Consider the following 21,705-nt stretch of genomic DNA (forward strand, 5'->3'; position numbering starts at 1 on the left):
AATAAAAGTAGAATCGTCTGTGGAAATCGGAAGTCAGTTACCGGAAGTTTTGATTTTTTCACATACCAAAATGAATGTCAAAAGCTAGTATTCGTCCAGAATTCTCACTTGAAATGTGACCTACACCTCTAAAAATTATCCTGTATCAGTAACTTTTAGGTGACGTCTCAATTGACCTGTTTGTCTTTGAAAAATTTGCTTTATTTGACTGTGTACTTCGTTTTAAAGTGAACTAGATAATTTGTGCGTATGATCACCATGGAAATTGTGTCAACTATCTGCAATTTCTGGTAATTAATTAAGTTTTATACAATAATGTAATAAGTAAGAAGTTTATTTCTAATTTATTATAGAATTGTTCTATATATAACATGTTTGACAACAAGGAAGGAGTTGATGGTTGATGTGGTCTGTTGGACTGTTGAATCCAAGTCCATGGACACTGAAATTCCCTTTGCCTGAATATGTAAAAGCTCTTTTGTTCCGACGTTGGAAAGTTCCAGGCGGAAAGAACAAACTAGCCGAAAAGTTCAGGGGGAACTTATTTAAAACTATAAAAAAGAAGATGTGGTATGATTGCCAATGAGACAACTATCCACAAAAGACCAAAATGACACAGACATTAACAACTATAGGTCACCGTATGGCCTTCAACAATGAGCAAAGCCCATACCGCATAGTCAGCTATAATAGGCCCAGATAAGAGTTACTTTGTTCTTCCTCTGGTTTAAAAGTTTCACTGGATCAAAGTGACTTTTTGAAAAGTTCCAACGGAACATATCAACTAGTTAGAAAGTTCCTTTTTGCCAAATTAGTCAAAACCGGAACTAACAAACTAGCCCAAAAGTTCCAACGGAACTTATCAACCAGTCACAAAGTTTCATTTGGAGAATACATACAAAGTAAAAGCGCAACATTTTATATTTGAACCTTTCAAAGGGGAACCAATATACTCTACTGATTACAAAAGTCAAAAGGAACTTATCAACTAGTCACAAAGTTCCTCTTTGGCAAATTAGTCAAAACAGGAACTAACAAACTAGCTCAAAAGTTCCTCCTCATGTGGGTAGTTTTAAAAATATCCTCAATTTAAGATTAATGTATAACAATAAATTAGAACTTATTCTGTTATGAAGGCAACATTCTGACTGAATTAACTAGTTGTTCTGTTCCGCCAGAACTATTCAACGAGCTACATTGTTCTGGGACTTTTCAACTAGCCACTTTTTTCCGGAACTTAGATTGCACTCGGAATAAAACAACTTGTTGAAAAGTTTCGCCGGAACAAAGTAACTGACGGAACATAGTGGCTGTTACAAATACACCTTATCGCTATTCCCGCTTGACCTGAGAATCTCATTCTGTCCCGCTTGAAGTTTTGATGTCATACAACAATCCCTTTTCCATTGTGGCATCAGATATTTTCTATTATGACGTCAATTTTTACGGGAACTTTTGTGATATTCAGTAATGGCGGACAAATAGCAATTGAAGGTGTATTGGCAATTTACGAAAGGATTGTCAAAATAGATGAAAGTATAAGCAATTTTTTTCTTCATCACTTAAATTTTAAAAGTAAAAAATAAAATTGTATGACATTTACCAGGCAACATATGATTACAGTGGAATCCTCTAGTCTACACGGCTTGGGATATCTAGCATTACAAGACCATATGATATTCGACATGTATATCAAATAAAATTATTTTTGTTATTTTATGAAGCATCAAAGTGATTGAAGTTGAAGAGCTCATGCTAAAAAATAATAATTGAAAACATCACATCATCAGATAAAAATGGTTGTCAAATTTTTATCTAATTGAAAAAATATATTGCAACCAATTCTTGACAGTCTGTTTCGTTCAAACTAAACTATATTTCAATAATTTCATTGTATAAAAACTTTTCTGTATTGTAAATGAGCTATTTTCCTAAGACATGCACAAAATCAAATGCATGACCAGATGAGTTTATCCCGGTAATTTTGTATGGTCCGGTATTTATACATATTGCATTTCACTAGTACTTGTTTTAATGATAAAATGTGGGAAACAAATTGTGTCATAATATTAATTACTGTATTTTACTGATAAATCCACTGATATTTTGTGAAATGATAAGAGCTGTATATATACATTTAGCATGTTTAGAGATATTTTACAATTTAATAGACAAATCAAAGAGTTTTCCCATACTGTTGAACCAATTGGTGTTTTTTTATACTAAGATGTAGTAATTAACTTATTCACATATATATTATTATATTCAGTATATATTAAATACATATATTATAATTTTAGGTTCAGTGACTGAATTATGTTATATTCAATTACAATAGTGTCAGTTTAAATCAGAGAAGGTTTATTGAAGAATTAACATAAAAATTAAAAGATGAATGGCCATAGTGATAATCCAGATTTAGAAGTAAGTTTAAATTGTAACTCCACTTTTTTATTCCATATTTAAAAGGCCTTTTAAATGGGGTTAAATGTGGACGAAAAGCACAAAAAAACCAAGCATGTTGGGTCATCATTCTTTTCTTCAATGATAAGGTCCCAATAGATACATGTACATGTACTAACAAAATAAAACCAGTTATAGATAGATATACTTGTATATTCTTTTCAAAATGAACCAGATAAAAAAGGATTATAGAAAGATGTGGTACGAGTGCCAATGAGACAACTCTCCACCCAAGCACACATACAAATTTGAAAATGAAATGTTTGTGCTGATTTTGAAATTTTCTTTTCCAGGACATGGATCTTCATTTAAATCTTGAATCACTGGATACAAACAAATCACATTCACATAATTTTGAAATGTCTGATGAATCATCAGAATGGGAAGACGACCCTATGTTGATGAACCAGGAAGTGAAAAAGGAAAAATTACCTGATGAACTGTCCATAAACTTACAAGGTTTAAGTGGTGCTGAGGGAAGTGACAATGACAAGCAGCATGGAGGACTTCTACCTTATGGTAATGTAATATTATTGCTATTTGGGGTATTTTTCCTTTAATCTGTTTAGTTATTCAGTTTTCATATATTGCTATTTTTTGGGGGATAAAATAAATTATAGTTAGTAACAAAATGCGCATGCATATGTGCCATTGTCATTGTAAAAATCAACAAGGTCATAGGCCAAATAGCGATAAACAGACAATCAATGGTCTTTCAAACTCAAAGATGTCGCCCATCAATACAATTTTAGCTGAGAAACATTTACATAAAGCCTGGGTATCTTTAGTGAGCAGTAGAGTAGATTTTACCTGTTATATCAGAAGTCAAGTTTGTGTATTGATTTCAGTAAAGTAGGATGATGCTCTCTGTCAAAATAATGTACATTCCATCACTTTAATTTTCTTTACATATTTTTGATTTTAACCACATATTATTATTGGGGTAAATATTGTTCTTTGAAAAATGATGATGATTATATTTGATGAATTGTAGAAGATGGTATTGATGTGGACAGTGATGAAGAAAAAGAAATAATGAAAGAAATAAAAGATGAGATTCAAAAACAGATCCGAGGGGAAATGAAATCTGAATTGGAATTGTACCAAGCCAAGGTGGCAGCCTTAGAAGCAGGTAGTTCTAGGGCAGAAGAGTCAGACAGGGATACAGGTCAAGAAGACATGGATCCTAAAATGAAAGAAGCCATTTTGAAAATGAGAAAGTTGGACAGAATTCTGTCCAAAAAGATAAAACGAGAGAGAGAAGTTAAAAAGGATAGAATGATATTGGAAAGGAGGTAAATAAGAATAAAGCTTGGTATGCACAAAATACTTAGAAAATTAGACTATCCATTGAACCTAAACTCACAATATTTAAGCATTAAACTCTAAAGCAACAATTATCTCCAGTCAATTTAAAATACCAGTCATTGTATCTCACTATCTGGTGAAAAATTTTGGTTGCTTACACACTCATGTTTGTCTTATAATCACATTAATGAATTAATATTTTTCTTTGTCCTACAAAGTCCCCATAGTAAAATACAATCTGTAAGATCGACTGATCCGTTATCATTTAAAAACAAGAAACTGTTTAGAAAATATCTGTGATAGACTGCATCCTTAGTTACATGTAACAAGAAAAATAGATAAAGTTAGGATCTCTTAGTTGAATGAATATATCAGTGTACATTACTTACAATGGGTTCTTGGTGCCAATTCATCAAATACTGACATGGTTATTGGTACTACCACTTAGGTGAAGATAGTTATGAGAATGTTTGTATATTTCAGGATAAAGTCTGAGTTAGAAGGTATCAACCAACAGAATCATGATGTCAAGTTAAACACAGAGAAATTTCTGGCTCTAACACTGCCACCTAGTCACAATGAAGGTATTGTATGTTCCTGTAACATAATATTAAATATTAGCAGTAACTGTATTCTTGGTACAGACTAAAATCTATCTACATTTATTAAAAGAGTGACTCTTTATTTACCCCCTCTCCCCAAAAAAAGAAGAATTTAGACAAACACATCAAAATATACAAGTGATAAAATATTTATGATGAATATATATGTAGAACTCTAAAGTGCGATGGGGACGCTAAAGTGCGATGGTCACACTAAAGTGTGATGGTTTACGCTTAAGTACACTGGTGTCTCACGTTTAAGTGCGATGGTCCGGGAAAGTATAGACATATGAAATGTAGTTTGATTATGACGTTAACAGTTGTTTAAACAAACTAAAAATGAACACGCAGCAAGATAAATTGCAAACATTTGATTAACAATTTTTAAACAAAATATCAATGGCTTAAACCTAACCGTTCTTTGTTGTCTGAAGCAAATGAAAAATTTTCGGTAGCTGAAAGAAGAACTTGTATCCTGCACAGCAGTCGACCATTTTACTGTTTAGATACAAACTAGTATCCTGTTTTTATTGAAAGCGAATGGATACATTTGAATCACTGTTTATGTTGCAGTTTACTTTGCGGTCACCGTTAAAATGTTGTCGCTTTTATTGAAAAGTAACGTCGGCAAAATAAAGATACATGTTTTCATGCGTAAATTATAAATTGTCGGCTAAAACATTACCTGGTACATTGTGGGCAAATATAACATGGATATGTAGTCTCTACAGAAAAGGAGAAATTAATCTCGGCGAACATCATCTTTATCTCTCATTTGAATTAATGCATAAACAAATAAATGTTACATATTCGGACAATAATAGAATTTTGTATTTGTAATTATTTACAATGGCAACTGTAAGGGGAGGTGTTCCCATTAGTGATATAGTGTGTGAACAACAAGCTACGCCAATTACTGCAATATTTAATACATTCAAAATTCATGAACAATAAAATATAGTATTTTATGACACTCAAATTACCTTTTTGGAAATCAATTTACGTGGTCGTTCTTAGGACTTTTAAATAAAGAAACGGTCACTGAATCCTACCAGTAGATTATAATGCCTGTCACATATTTGATAAAGGACTATACTTATATGGAATGTTCTTTAAAGGGATAATTCACGATTTTTCACTTTTCATCTTATTATGTTCATAATACCATAAAAAACATATTCACCAAGTTTTATTTCGATATGAAAAGTAATAAAGGAGAAAATTGGGAATTATTAATTTTATTTTATCAAACTTCCTGACTTATGTGACGTAGTTTAAGTCTTTGGGCATACCAGAAGTGAAATTAATCTCATTTCAGTCTTGTTCGTTAACCATCTAATAATGCTATTTAAAGCAAATAGACGACTTTTGGTGTAGCTATTAACCAACGAAAAGTAAGTGATAGCCATGCAACTTTTTAAATTAAATTGTAGGATTCATGTGTGGATTTTTTATACGAATTCTAGTAATTAAAGTAAATAATACAATAGAACATTTTTATGATTGTTTTTCTTCAAATACTTGAAACAAACATATGAAACTGACACGATCGATAGTGTATTAAAAAATACATGTTTGTATTCTGAACTTTTTGCTTCATTCCAGAAAACATTTTCACTTGCATGTACTGTGGAAATTAAATGTGTATTAATTTGTGACACTTAGTGAATGTTGAATGCGTAGTTAAACTCAAGGTAATGTATGTATGTATGTTCCGTATCTCCCCCCTTTAGTAGGAGCACCACCATGGGTTATGGTGTAAAAAGGAAGACATTTAACACACTGTATCGGTACAGATTTAATGTGAGCATTTGCCTATCCAGTCTCCCAGCCTGGCCGTGACGGGTCTTACTACCAGAAAGTTAACCTTCCCCAAAACAATAAGTACAATGTAATAAAGCATACGAACACACCCACTCACCTGACTCACTCATCCTCAAAAATATAAAATATGCATAATATAAAAAAACATTATATACAAAATAAAGGTAATTAAAAGATTAGCATTATGTAATTCTAATCTTTTGATCTTCATTCAGTGACACCTAGGCGTCACGGTTCAGCATTTCAGGTGTGAACAACATTTCGTATGAATGATATACGGGAGTCAGTTATAGTTATAGACACAGAAATGTAAGAAAAAGAATTAAAATGAATTTACGGGAGAAATAAGGTCGCACAATAACTGGATAGCTGTTGTATATTTTTATATATATTTTGCATAAGCTCACTTTTAAATGAATTATGACTTCTGATTAGTTTTGTAACGATAAAATACTGACTTATTCTAATTGAATAAATTTATAAATAAAAATAGCCTTCTAAACATGAGTGTATGAACTAAAAATTGTACCTTTTTAAATTAAAATCGCCAACCTTTAATATTTCAAACAGATTGCAATTATATAATTTAGTCCATCCAAAGCGATCTTTATTTTAGGAATTAATGTTCTCATCAAAATATTTTAAATCTCACAACGCATGCATGAATACTTCAGCTATTTGAAAAAAAAGATGTTTTAAAAAATTGACAGGAAATTTAAGGATCCTCTTGGAATGGAATCGAAAAATTACGAATAGAAATTCTTTTCAAGTGTGAAAAACGTCAACCAAATTTATTCATAATCGGGAGCGTCCTTATATTGAAATAGTCTTCTTCTCAAAACGAATAATACTTTAGCTATTTGACCAACGATGTTTTAAAAAAAAGACAACGAATTTAATGTCATCTTAATTTCCCTATTTTTGAATGTAATTATAAGTCTGTTCAACTGGCAAGAATACCCCTAAAGCGGACAAGCAGTTTATTCTTTAAATTGCTGTCATTGAATATCAAGAAAGAAAATAAATCCCGAAATCAATTTGAAACTTTAAAATACTCAAAAGTTTTCCTAGAAAATATCCACATCCCTTGGGGTTTATTAGTGTACGTCCAGATGCATATGTTTTACATGAATGTCGGAACAATTGTGATGATGTCGAATTTCTTCCTTTATTGGAGAACGATCTAATTGATTTATAAATTTGTGATTTTACTATGTTCATAACTTCGATGAACCGAAGCAAGTTATTATATCGACCTGTACTTAAATCAAATTGGTCCTCCTCTTCTTCTTCTTCTTCTTCTTCTTCTTCTTCTTCTTCTTCTTCTTCTGGTATACAAAAGTCTATCAAATTCGATGATTACATACTGTTGGCATTCGTGGACTAGTCAATTTACAAAACTGTTACCCAAATTTACACAAAATGTATGTTTCTTTCTTATGTTCAATGTATACATGTATATATTTTAAATTGCGATATAGCTCCGTAACTTTCTATCCAGGCGTAGAAATGAATCGTCGACAAGTGCGTACATTTTTTTTAAACCAATATTTCTGGTATGTTCTAATCTGTCCTTTACTATTGACAACGAGTATATATTACATTTTCCCAAATTAAACCTTGGAAAAAAATGTAAATAGATTTTTATTTTATCAAATCTTTTTTTTTTTGGTATTATTTATATTTTTATAAATAATATTCTTTACACCAGTAATATATTTATAAACAAGCGTATGAGTTTAGTAATGGCTAGTATATTATATCACTTTCGCACGCAAGACAGAGATGTATATTATACACCTGATAGTTCAAAATGGAGAGTTATAAGTTATCGGCCGTGTACACTGATCAATACCTACAGAAGTGAAACGATGCATGAACTTGCAAGCCCGACAGGAAATCGCTTGAATACCTGGACGTGTCACCTCACACCCCTCACAATACCTTTGGGAGTAATACCTTTAGTCATGCTGGTTATCAGATGAGGGAAGATCCGAATTTATTTGAATAAAATTTATTACTTTAAAGAATTATAAACGAATTAGATTTACGAAAACAGTTTTCACGGAACACTTATTTATGATTTAAACTTTGACTTTTTAACTAATTCCAATACTAAAAGTTTAAAAATAACAGACTATGGTTATTTAAAAAAAAAAATAAGAACATTTTCCGTATCAAGTTAGTTTGTCAGATAAAACAACCGTACGATTGGCAAGATATCGACACGCAATTACGACTGTATCGGTTACTGTAGTTTTGGTCCTTTGTGGTTTATAGACATATTGGGATTTTTAATTGGGGAAGACAACAAAATGGCGGAACGCAGAGAATTGTTACTCTTAATTTAAAATCGATGGTGATCTCTTATCTAGCGGAATAAAACTTTAATATCTATAAATTTGAGCATTTCTATATAGAATGGACATAATATCAATTTTTGATTTTTTTGCGAAGTTTCCCTTTAAACTTTTTAAAATCCCTAGAACCTTATTCTATTGGTTCATCACAATTTAGCTTCATGTATACCATAGTAATTTAACAAAAAAGCAACCATCGCACTTTAGCGTGAGACACCAGCGTACTTTAGCGTAGACTATCACACTTTAGCGTGACCATTGCACTTTAGAGTCCTACATATGTATGAAAGGGCAAGGATTATGGGTGGAAATATGTCTTCATATTCAGTTAGTTTAGGAAAATCAACTGAATAAGTCTAAGAGAAAGAATATATATGTTTTGTACATTACTGTGGTATTTTGATTTTAGGTTATATTGCAGGTTAGTTAAATCACCATGTCCTGCATGTCTGATAACAAACTGTCGTAATTGTTTGCATGTATTGTTTCAACACCTGATATTATTGGGAAAAAGGAAATAAGACACAAAATTCTTTCAAATTGCATGATATTTTGTGGGGACTTGGAAATACACAGTATGAATCTTGATTTCCCTTTCAAAATTTCAAATTTGTTTCAAATCTGGTGGCAAGGTATACAGATGCCTTATGCTTCAGTCTGTCAGTTGTCATTGAACTCATCTTCATGGTTAAGTGGCTGCTTGAAAAAAGGTCAGTTTTGTATTTATGTAAATTTCTCAGTTATTATGAGTAATAGGATTATCAATACAAAATGTAGTTATCATAACTATTTTTAGTATATATGGGTTCCTTGTAAGGTCTACATGTCTGCCTGATAGGGTTCACATGACTGGATCTAATTTCATGGATCAGCAATCATGGTTAAAGTTAATGATTAGGTTTGTTTCTCAGATACTGTTAGAAGTAGGTCAACTATATTTTGTGTACGGAATGATTTTAGGGTGTACATATCAGTCTGGCAGGGTTCATCTGACCTTGGCCTCATTCACATTGATCATTGATATTGTTATTTTATGTGATACGTGTACTTAAACCTTCATAATGCACACTTTCAACATTGATATAATCAAGATAAGTGAAGCATGTAGCTGTTTTTTTCACTTTAACTTAAGTTACAAATGCACATATTGATTTCAAAATTGTAGTCCTATCTTTTTGTCGAGCCTTCGACTTTAGTCGAAAAAGCGAGACTAAGCGATCCTACATTCCGTCGTCGTCGGCGGTGTCCACAAATATTCACTCTGTGGTTAAAGTTTTTGAAATTTTATAACTTTCTTAAACTATACTGAATTTCTACCAAACTTGGACAGAAGCTTGTTTATGATCATAAGAAAGTATCCAGAAGTAAATTTTGTAAAAATAAAATTCCTTTTTTTCCGTATTTTACTTATAAATGGACTTAGTTTTTCTGCGAGGAAACATTACATTCACTCTGTGGTTAAAGTTTTTAAAATTTTAATAACTTTCATAAACTATCCTTGATTTGTACCAAACTTGGACAGAAGCTTGTTTATGATCATAAGATAGTAACAAGAAGAAAATTGTGTAAAAATAAATTTCCACTTTTCTGTATTTTACTTATAAATGGACTTAGTTTTTCTGCGAGCATTACATTCACTCTGTGGTTAAAGTTTTTAAAATTTTAGTAACTTTCATAAACTATCCTTGATTTATACCAAACTTGGACAGCAGCTTGTTTATGATCATAAGATAGTATCAAGAAGAAAATTTTGTAAAAATAAATTTCCGCTTTTCCGTATTTTACTTATAAATAGACTTAGTTTTTTTGCCAGAAACAAAACATTCACTCTGTGGTTTAAGTTTTGAAAATTTTTATAATTTTCTTAAACTGTCCTGGATTTCTACCAAACTTAGACAAAAGCTTGTTTCTGATCATAAGATATTATTCAGAAGTAAATTTTGTAAAAAAAAAAATCACTTTTTCCGTATTTTACTTATAAATTGACTTAGTTTTTCTTCCAGTTAACATTACATACAGTCTGCAGTTAAAGTTTATAAAACATTTATTAGATTTATAAACTATCCTGGATTTTTTTACCAAACTTGGAAGCTTCTTTCAATCAAAAGACAGTATCGAGAGGGAAATTTTTATTGATGTTTTTCCTCATTTTGTTGAGTCTGCGATTAACCGAAAAGTAGGCGAGACACTGGGTTCTGTGGAACCCTTACAAATTTTTCTGAATAAAGAAGGCAAAGTTGTTCCAAACACTGCTTGTAATGAGAGCAATGGACAGCTTGATTGGCACTATCTTCATTACTTTCAACAAACATGTATTATTTACTACGAAATCTATTAAGCAGGTACAAATCAGACTCCCATGGGACGTTATAATATAAAATGATTTATTGAAAGGAATTATACATCGATAACAATATCACAGGCAAAAGGAAAGTTGAAAATGTACAAGTCTATCAAAAATGTAACCACTGAAAATACTGATAAGTTATATATCATATTGTAGGCATTAAGTTATCAGATCTTCCAGATGAGCCAGTATTTGCCACACAACTAAATGAACAGGATTATCCAAACCTGAAAAGTGGAGGTGCTAAGTCTAAAGGTTTGTATGTATAACTGTTAACTTCTTAACACAAATAATTTAAATTGAGTATTTAATGATACATATATTGACCTCATGTTTTCTCCTTCCTCATCTTACTTTGAATCAATTATGAAGAGTGAACAGGGTGATTAATTTCTTGAATGATAACATACTCCTGTTAAATATGTATGAAGCTGTTGGTTACTCAGTTCTCATGTGTACTAGATGTGTGGATGTGCATTGAAGATAAGGATACTCAACTGATATTCCTGATTTTCTATTATGTGAACTAAAAAATATTGAGATTGGTGATCTAGACATTAATAAAACTGGGAGGGCTTTAATACTTAGTTACAAATAATGATTGTCTATGTAAATTTCTAAAGACAACTACAACCTTACACTAGTAATGTAACTCTTAACATTTAAACAATGAATTTATGATATTGAACATGTCTACTTTGTCATTGACTCATCATATTTTTTCTTTGACTGCTATAAATTAAAATTTCAAGTAGAAAACAACTTTTAAATCTGTCTATTATATGAATGAAAACCTTGTTTTATGACTCTCCATTTTTAATTTGACAGGAAATTCGAGTAGAAGTGAGACTTCTCAGTCAGCTAAGAGTACAGACAGAGATACTATGTCAGCCAGTGATACTACATCTATGAATGGCAGCACGAAAGGATCAAAGAAATATAAAAAGAAGAAAGATTTTATTAAAAGAAACAAAGAGGTATAATTTTCAGAAATTAAAGCTAACATTTTATTTAAATGCTTAGCTGCTTGTATTATTTTTAATGAATAATTCACAGAATTGATTTTTTATTGGTTTGATGCAAAATTTATTATGTAAAAATTATACACACTAAAAACATGTAAATGTACTGGTTTTTTTTGTAAAATATTTTCTTTGTTTTAGTTCTGTTACAATGCTTAGACTTGGGTTATTCAGGCTATTAAGACTGAACAGTATTCTGAGGATGTCAATTCAAAATGAAATGAAAAGAAAAGGGGGAAAAGTACAACCCTTTACAACTAGTTGGGTTTGATAGTGATACACAATCATTACAATGAATCCAAAAGTATTGCAAGATGTAAATGACTCAGTGTTCCAGCTAGGTTTTCAAAAGGGCAGGGTGCCAATCCTGAAAAAGGGCATTTAACGCGCGATATGATAATATGAAAAGGGCATATTTTAATAAAAGATGTTAATCAAACATTTGTGTTTATTCGTTGAATCACAGGTTATACAAGAACAACATCTTTAGCCCATATAGAACTCTATCTTTCTACTTTTAAGGCTGAAAAACTTGTCAAGCAGCTTGTCACACAAGTTTTTTTTATCTTTGCTTGGCACAGTTGAACTTTATATGCAGTATGTTTTGAAAGGAGATCTGTTTCATACTGTTTCTATGGTCTACCACATTTTACCAGTTTCACTTTCTACCCCTGCTGTGCTTGGTGGCAATACAGCACAAAACAGCTGTGCTCAGTAAATTCACAATTTTAGGATATAAAGCAACAGTGAAAAATAGTATCAAAAATAAAGAATACAGAAAAAGATGACCAAGGCACCCTACCAACACTGCTACTAAGACCCTCTTTAACTTTTCCCATAACTCAAAATAAATACCTAAACATATATATTCTTAAGCAAGAAGTATGGAGACACATTTTAGAATATGTAAATGGGTTACTCAATGCTAGGAAAAAAATCAGATTGAGTTATCTTTCTTTATTCGGGTGTGCTCCTTCTTTGGAGGATTATAAACAGTACGTAAATATGATGTAAATATGATCACAATATGGCGGCCGTTTTTGTTATTTTCGTATCAAAAATGAAGGCAGTCAATGACAAATACGTCTGAATTTTCTGTTTATTTTACAGAAAACAAGTAAAACAATGTCTTCAACGAGTTTATAATGGTTTTCCAACTTTCTGTCATTACGTTTCTTCCATGAAACTACGGTAAACATCGCAAATTGTGCCCAAGTTGTTGTATGCACATTTCTTCAAAGATAATTGCCGACTGACCGATTCTATTTGAACGAATTAATGTTGATGATCATTAATGACCCATCCGATAAACGGATTACCTATAACAACAGATTATGACACCAGTTGTAACCATTGATTAGCTTGGGGTGGTAAACAAAGTCATAATCTTTTCCCCAGGTAAAATTTAGTAATTAGCGTATCATATCAATACGCAAATTAATATGCAATCGATCTTCAAAAAAGGCAGGGCGCCCTGGAAACTGTAAAAAGGACACAGGGCGCCACTCGGAAAAGGGCAGGCGCCGCGCCCTCTGAAAACGGCCTAGCTGGAACACTGTGACTTAATGGACAGTTCTAATTTTAATAACTTGTACCTATAGTCATATCTACTAAGGAGGAAATGAATTAATTGACCATATTTTATTAATTTTCAAAAATCTCTAAGAGTTCTATTTCATGAATTAATCTTTACATAATAAGTTACTGATTATGATTCAAATAGTCTGAATATAAATTATTTCTTCAATATAATCTTGATATAATTTTGTAGCTTGCTGCAGATGCAGAAAACCCAATACCAATGACCCAAGAAGAGAAAGATCGTGTCGAGTCTCTTTTAACTGACCTTGACCAACTACCAGAGATTACAGAGGATGAAGATGTTGATGTACGTTATAAACATGCTTATATTGCCTGGAAATCGTGAGATTTGAACACTCATTTTACATTATCTCAAAATTGTTTTATATGTTCAATTTACATAATTGTTAAAAGTTTGAATTGTGTGCAATCTTTATTGTTAATAAAGATTTTTAATTTGGTTTTGTCTTTCTTTTTGTTCTATTATTGTGAGTTTTATAGATGTAAAAAAAGTTCTCTCAATGGAACTTTGCATGGCTTTAGCCTATAAAATTATAACAGTAACATGAACTTCATACAAGTATATATAACTTTGAAAAGAAAAATAGAAATTTAAAGGAAAACAAAATAGAAAAAGACTTAAGAAATTGATAAACTATAGAGATACGAGATCCATAGTATGTATGCTTCATTCACAGGAGTTTAGAATTCCCAGATTTGAGTTAGCAGTACATTCTGGTGAAGGATTTGTTCCAGATGACGATGACCAGAAATCTTTAAGAAATATTGAAAGTAGACTGAAGGAAATTATGCCACCAGAAGATTTTGAATCTGTCATGCATACACCTTCTACACCTCAGGTTGGTTTCTATAGCAGTTTATTGCTTCTTATTTGGCAATGTACTTACACTTTATATATGAACACATCACTACATGTTTTTTTTTCTTCATTTTGATGGTCTCATCGTGCAATGAACAGATGCATGCTTCAGAAATTAATTTGAAATGCATGAATTAAAAATCTTTGAAATAGTAACCAAACAATAATTAACACCAAAACTTAAACATTTATGAACAGACATTCAAACTGTATGTTTTTACAAAGGCGGCATTCAAGTTAACATGAAAACTTTACTTCAATGAACACTTAAATTTGTGGTTCACCTATACTGGCTAATTGCTTGAACAATTGTATGAATGATAGTGAATCCACAGTGTCACAGTAGAGGGTCTGTGTACAAATTGGTGTCATACAAAAAAAAAAATCGACTCCCTTTATTAACATTGATAAGTCTTTAAATAACATAAAAACTGCAGGATGTACACTTATACACTACAGTGAAATGTTAAGATATTTACAATTCTGCTGATAGACAGTTCCCTTTAGAAATTCTAATGGATCTGAATTTTAATTGTTAAATCACTCAAAAAATAATTGCTAACTAAACAAAGACACAGTCACACTAGAAATTTGTATAGTGGAATTGGTAAAAACAGACATGATTGACACTCAGAATCTCTGACGTTGTTGTTACTGGCTTTGGAACAATGTGTTTTTCTTAACATGCATCTCATATACATTTCTTTTATAACTGCATACACACTTTAGATAAAAGTTGTTTTTAAAATTTGTAAATCTGAAACTTTCAGGAGAGAATGTATTTTCAGATAGACAGAAATTTTCAATGAAATACAAAATTAGTGCTAAAACAAACAAAGAATAGATAACATCACTGTAAATAAGGTTCAGAAATTCTAAACAATTGCAGCTTCAACAAACAAAAATTAACTCTTTATATGCACAAAAGAATAAGCATGACAAGATTGAATGAACTGTTGTGTACTTTTTCCTTATTTGATTTTCCAATTTTATTGCACAGTCGTATAAGTTATTCACACCAGTATCAATTAAATCTAACATGGACATAGAACATTTTGGAGAGAAAGCTTTATTAGAGTATAAAGATCAGCGAGAACTGAGAGAGAGACTATTTGATGTAGATGAACAATTATCTAATTTGAGTAATCGAGATGAAGATGAGGTAAGTGGGAACTAGATTAGACTACTTGGGAACGAATTTAAATATCAGAACTTTAAGGTAAAGTCGTTAGTTGTTGGTAAACTTTAGAAAAGTTCTACAGGAGATGCAATAATGATATTATTGTCCTTCTCTACGCCTATATCACCTTGCTCAGTAGCTCTATAAAGCACATCTTTGAGACAAGAGCAGTCTTTATAAGGCGACATCACAATGTCTAAGGAGAAGTTATCAGCGACGTCACAATGTGTGAGGAGACGTTATTAAGCGTAAAACTGACTAAGGGCTGGGAAAGCAACCAAAAACAACCAGGAGTAGAAGAATTAACTGCACTCACTTGCCAAAAAGGTTCACATTGTGGCTTACTGCTGATATTTTATGATATCAATGTGTAGAAACCGGATAATCTATACCAATATTATCAGGTCAAAAGTTGAGAACAGAAAGCCAAACATTATGATTTTATTGATAATTTCCAATTAGACATTTTCTTCATACATATGTAACTAAAAATCAGCAATAGAATCTTTATGATATAGAGCAAAGGAAAATATTGTTATATATGACATACTACATATTGGTTTTGCTCATTGTTGAGGCTATATAGTTACATCCACATAATGTGGATTCAGATGTATAGTTTCTCCATTGAAATTTGAGACAGAGGCTTATTTATAATGAAGGTTTTAGAGGACACATATTTATTGGTAATAAAATTTAAATCATCTTCTATAAAATACAATACACACATTTGTCACTTTACACAGAAAATAGATTACATTTTATTTTGAAATATTCTTTTTAACATATTTACATGAACAATAAATTTTCTGTTGCTGAACTTTTCAAGACCACTGGATAATGCATATAATACTATATATTTACCAAAATTCTTAATCAAATTATATAATCAATGTCCTTACAATTTAAATTGAAATTTAAGTATCTCCTAGTTAAAAATAATCTCAATGGCATTATGGAAGAACTGGATAGCAAATTATGTCTTGTGAAATATGAAATGGTATAATTATTTAGTGCATATATATATTGAAATAGTATGAATTAAATTATTTTGATTTTTTACTCCTTTATATTTGCAGTTGTCAGAGATTTCAGGGGTTTTACCAAGGTCTCAACTAAATGACTTGTTAGATCAATGTGCTAGGTCAATATCTAGGACATCATATTCTGACTTATCTTCTAGAGTATCAGAAGCTGATTCAGAATCCACATTGTGTAACTCTTCTGAATCTACACCTAGGTAAGCACTTTTCTATCTCTAAGATTGCAGATAATTTGTAATACTTTGTTCTGAAGTTTTTTTTAGTACATTTGTACTAAGAACATTTTTGCAGACATTCATCAAGCTATGGTTTACCTTAATTTGAAGTCAGTTTTTGCAAAGAAGAATAATGAAGAAAACTATTTGAGAAATAATTTTTGTGCTCTCATCATGATCATTAAAGCCATCTGAGCAGCCTCCCCAAGTTTTAAAAGAAATGTTATCGGACAGGAAAGTCTGTTGCCAGATAAAGTGTATTTAGAAGATCTTTTGAAAACTGTCTTTATCAATACATGTACTAACATGGATTTTATTTCCATCGTACACAAGTTAACATTTTGCTATCCAGTTCTTAACTCTTATGATCTGTCATTCTGTGGATACTTATAAAGGTCATGCTTTACCTAGACTGTGTATGACATACTTAATCTAAGTCCATTAAAATTTGGCATTGTACAGTAACTTGTACTGTCAGACCAAATTTTAGTCAATTATTGTTTAGTTGAAAGTAGCCTTTAAAATAGCTATTGATGATCTGGAACTAGGATTGTTCTTAGACTATAACATAAGATTGGTAGGAAAAACATTACAGAATTGAGACCTTCCAAATTAAGATTAATGGGGGATTTCCCATAAGAGAGGTGTTCAGTCTGTTGACCTGACCATTGAAATACTCTATTCTATAAACTGAATTCCCCAAAAAAGCTTTCTACAGAATTGTATTAAAATGACTTGTTGGCACATATTTACTCTTTGAAAACCATAGTATCAGATTATAACCTTAAAGACATGTATAAGAGTATCAGTAGGTCCTCTTCTCTAAATCCACAGTTGTCATTTTGAAAGTTGGCAGTCTAATAGTCATGTAACAGTAATTATGGGTACCTCATTGAATGTGCAATTAGAAAACTCAAAATATTAAAAGTTTAATATGTCTTCTTTTTCTTTATATTGTTTATACTTGTTTTATTATAGAACACCTAAGTCTTGCAGGGAAATGCTGATGGAAAATCCACCTAAACTATCGGAAGATGTTTTACATAAATTGTTGACTGATGCACATACAGCCCTTCCTTCAAGACTGTCTACACTAAGAGAGGAGGATGAAAATGGTTAGTTCAAAAATTAAAATCCATTTCTCCAATTCCTAAGAATGTTAATCATTTCTTATTCCATGTAAAATTCAATTATGTCTCTACCTTTTTGTGGTTTAAGAAATTTATGATGTCATGAGTCATAATTATTCTTGGGAAGTAGATATAAGCTTGCATATACAATAGGTTGAAATTACACTTTAAAAATTTTACAGCTGACAAAAGACCTGTACAAAAACGCAAAGGCAAAATATAAGTTTAATTTAAAATGTTATTATAAAAAAGAAGATGTGGTATGATTGCCAATGAGACAACTGTCCACAAGAGACCAAAATGACACCGAAATTAACAACTATAGGTCACCATACGGCCTTCAACAACGAGCAGAGCACATACCGCATAGTCAGCTATAAAAGGCCCCAAATGACAATGTAAAACAATTCAAACAAGAAAACTAACGGCCTTATTTATATAAAAAAAATGAACGAAAAAAACAAATATGTAACACATAAACAAACAACAACCACTGAATTACAGGCTCCTGACTTGGGACAGGCACATACATACATAATGTGGCCGGGTTAAACATGTTAGACTGTTTTAGAACAAAATTGCAATGTAGTAGAAGAAAATCCAATTCTAATTATGTCATAACTAATGATTTCGAATATTTCCTTTTTTTCAGATGATGAAATTGAAAAAACTTTCGTTGAGGATGTTTCTTCTCGGGTTGAACGATGGAGGAAGATAAGAGAGGATAATGAAATGTATAATGAAGTTGAATTAAGCAACGAAATATCAGGTGTTTTGTCTGAACAGGCTGAAAGTGCTCGATCAGAAAGATGGAAAAAAATACAAGAACTTTTAATGAATATTGAAAATGAAGACAATGAAAATGACAATAGTCAAACAGACCGTCCATATACAGAACGTCCTAATAATGAACCTAGTCAACAAACTGATTCAATACAAGAATACAGTTCCAGAACAGTAGAAGAAACTAATGGGTCAGAAACAGACATTTATCAAGAATGGGTTCCTAGTGAAAATTATCCAAAAGAAAATGTAGAACCTGTGTATTCAATGAATGAACCTTTTTTTCAAAGGAAGAATCAAGTGCTAAAAAGTGATAGTTTTAGTTTAGAGAGAAGTGATTCAGTAAATAGTGATTCTAAAACTCCATTTTTACCAGAAATTAATCGATCTGGTAGTCTTGTCTATCAGGATTACAGTAGAGTCTCAAGTGCTCAAAGTGGTAGAAGTTCTGCTTCTTCTGTGCGGACTAATATTTATAATTCTAAACACCAAGACTCTATAGAGATTATGTCTATAGATGGGGAATGTATAACCCCTAGGCCTCCTGATTCGGAGAGGCCATCAAGTAGTAAATCACGAACAGTTACACCTCTCAATAGGTGATGATATATATCAGTATTTATATACATTCCATTTCTAATCTGTGATCAAGTTTTTACAGAATATATGATTTATAGAAGTGTCTACATGAAAAATATCATTTCTGTGCATAAAATGTACAGGTTAAAGTGTTTTTGCTGCTTTCTTTCATTTTCATGCTAGCAACATAGCTTAATCACACATTGTGAAGTTAATTACTTAAACAGGATAATATTTATTTACTTATTACCTTGATTTGTTTGATAGCAAATTAAATTATAAAAAAAAAATATTACAAATTATAAATGCAAATTTGGAAATCATAACTCGAAATTTAGGCATAATTTACCATGTTTACATGTACAGCATTATAACATAGCTTGCTTTTTCAAGTTTTTCAATGTTTTATCCACAGAAATACTTATAATAAAGTATTTTGCTGAAAATGACTTAATTCTGTAGATGTACAAATCAGGAGAAGAACAACATTAACTTAGGTTTTTTTCAATATATATTTGATAACAAGAAAGTTGAAAGTTGGATGTGACATTTTTACCAAAATAAGATTCTAGATTTTTCTTCTAATACATTTTGAAGAAGCAAATTATGTTCATTTCAAAAATATATCATGTTTTGAATTTCCCACCATTGCTCATTTAGAAGGAAATAAAGTTCACTCAAATTATCTTCTTATTTCATTTAATAGAAAGAGGGATCAATTTCGTTCAGCAATGGTATTAGCCATTAGTGATTAGTATATTCTGTTAATGGGAAACTAAAAGCAGTTTGATCCCATGGAAATATGACACTTTTTGAATTATAATTATTATGCAAAAATATATATAAAAGAATGTTAGTTTTACTATCAGCCTGACAAAATATTTCTTTACTGAAATTTTCTTTTTTTAACGACATTCAAATTTAAATAAGAATATACCACTATCCGTCCAATATACTATAAAGTGCTTTTTTTGCATTTCTTTTAATTGTCTGTCACAAATAGCAATAACCTTGATAACAACAACATATCTTACAGTTTGAATGTGTATATGTCTGTTCATGCATATATCTATACATGTAATCCAAAAAATTAGAATGAGGGTAATATGATATCATTTTGTGATTTGAAAATTTTCTTCAAAGTAAAGGATAATATTTGCTTGGTACACATGTACTAACAAAGTTTGCTTCCTCCAATGTTAAGATTGATATTCAATAAATATAAACAAATTGACTTTATAGAAATAAGGAGACGTCATATAATTGCCAATGAGACAACTATCCAACAGTCAAAATGGTGGTGATATAAACAACTTTAGCTCACCATATATATCTGACCTTCAAAAATGAGCAAAACTTATACCTTATAATCAGTTATTAAAAGCCTTGACACGACACATCTGAACAATTCAAACTTGAAACCCAACTGCCGGATTTATGACCAAACAATATTTATTTGGATTTTTGGGTTGCTGTCTTGTTGTGATCAATTTGAATTAGTACTCTCATGTGATACTGATATGCAAGGATGGTGCTAAAAATCAATTTTAATATATGGAAAAGTTAGCTTTGAAAAAGACAATTACATAATGATGGTAAACAAGGTTATTGGTTGAACAAATGATGCTACAAAGTATTGAATATAGAATTTTGTTATGATTTGCTATTAGTATTAAACACTATTTCTTAAAAAGAGAAAGGAATAATATGTGAAAAAAATAGGATTAAATTTTATACACTGTTTAATATGACTTTTTGTGTCTTTTTTACTTCAGTATTTATTTCTGTATTATTTATTATGTTACCTATAAGTTAATGTTGGTTTTATGTAAAGCCAATTAAAAGATTTAACCTACTAATGCATTTATAATTGGCCATGATACACTAATTGTTATAATGTCCTATTAAAATACCATGAATATTAGATGTGAGGTATATATGTCAATGAGAACCCTACACACAAAATTTGGCATTTAGATATCGTTTTATGGTTTTCAACATAATACACAAGATGGTGCAAATGTATACAATATGTCATGCTGTACAGGTTAGAAAAGTTGTGAATGAATTGGCCTTCTTTTACTTCAAGTGTCCCTATACTTTAGAGTTAAGGTTCATTCTTGGTTATGGTTAGGTATGGGGCTGTTTAAGGTTAGGGTTAGGTATGGGGCTGTTTTAGGTTAGGGTTAGGTTTTAGGGTTAGTGCTAGTGTTAGGTTTATGTATGGGTTAGGGTAAGGTTGGGGGTTAAGAATAGTTTGGTAAAGCTCTTTATGGGTTGGGACCTTTAAAGTAAAAAAAGGCCAATATATTTAACAAAAAAACATCATTGGTCTTTCACCAACACTTAATTCTCTAAAAATAAAAACACCATATAATCAGCTATGAA

General features: G+C 31.1%; 1 protein-coding gene across 2 annotated transcripts; it reads left to right on the top strand.

Annotated features, from left to right (window-relative positions):
- Positions 1-35: 35 nt before the first annotated feature.
- On the top strand, positions 36-21,176 carry LOC139514685 (myb-like protein X). Of its 2 annotated transcripts, none has more exons than XM_071304188.1 (13): positions 36-290; positions 2,301-2,424; positions 2,757-2,982; positions 3,458-3,758; positions 4,255-4,355; positions 11,061-11,159; positions 11,733-11,881; positions 13,698-13,814; positions 14,206-14,367; positions 15,388-15,549; positions 16,647-16,807; positions 17,804-17,940; positions 18,608-21,176. In XM_071304188.1, the coding sequence occupies exons 2-13, from the start codon at positions 2,392-2,394 to the stop codon at positions 19,339-19,341; spliced, it is 2,382 nt and encodes a 793-aa protein (XP_071160289.1). In that variant the 5' UTR covers positions 36-290; positions 2,301-2,391; the 3' UTR covers positions 19,342-21,176. The 2 variants fall into 2 exon arrangements, with proteins under 2 accessions (XP_071160289.1, XP_071160290.1); XM_071304189.1 differs by having other exon boundaries at positions 40-159.
- Positions 21,177-21,705: the final 529 nt, after the last annotated feature.

The sequence above is a fragment of the Mytilus edulis genome, chromosome 3 (genome assembly GCF_963676685.1).
Source record: "Mytilus edulis chromosome 3, xbMytEdul2.2, whole genome shotgun sequence".
Lineage (NCBI taxonomy): Eukaryota > Metazoa > Mollusca > Bivalvia > Mytilida > Mytilidae > Mytilus > Mytilus edulis.

What these genes read in the sequence shown, in the direction of transcription:
- LOC139514685 (XM_071304188.1), top strand. Translation starts at nt 2,392, where the DNA reads ATGAATGGCCATAGTGATAATCCAGATTTAGAA. An exon ending in GTGATAATCCAGATTTAGAA is followed by an intron (nt 2,425 to 2,756) that starts GTAAGTTTAAAT and finishes TTTCTTTTCCAG; the next exon opens with GACATGGATCTTCATTTAAA. An exon ending in TGGAGGACTTCTACCTTATG is followed by an intron (nt 2,983 to 3,457) that starts GTAATGTAATAT and finishes GATGAATTGTAG; the next exon opens with AAGATGGTATTGATGTGGAC.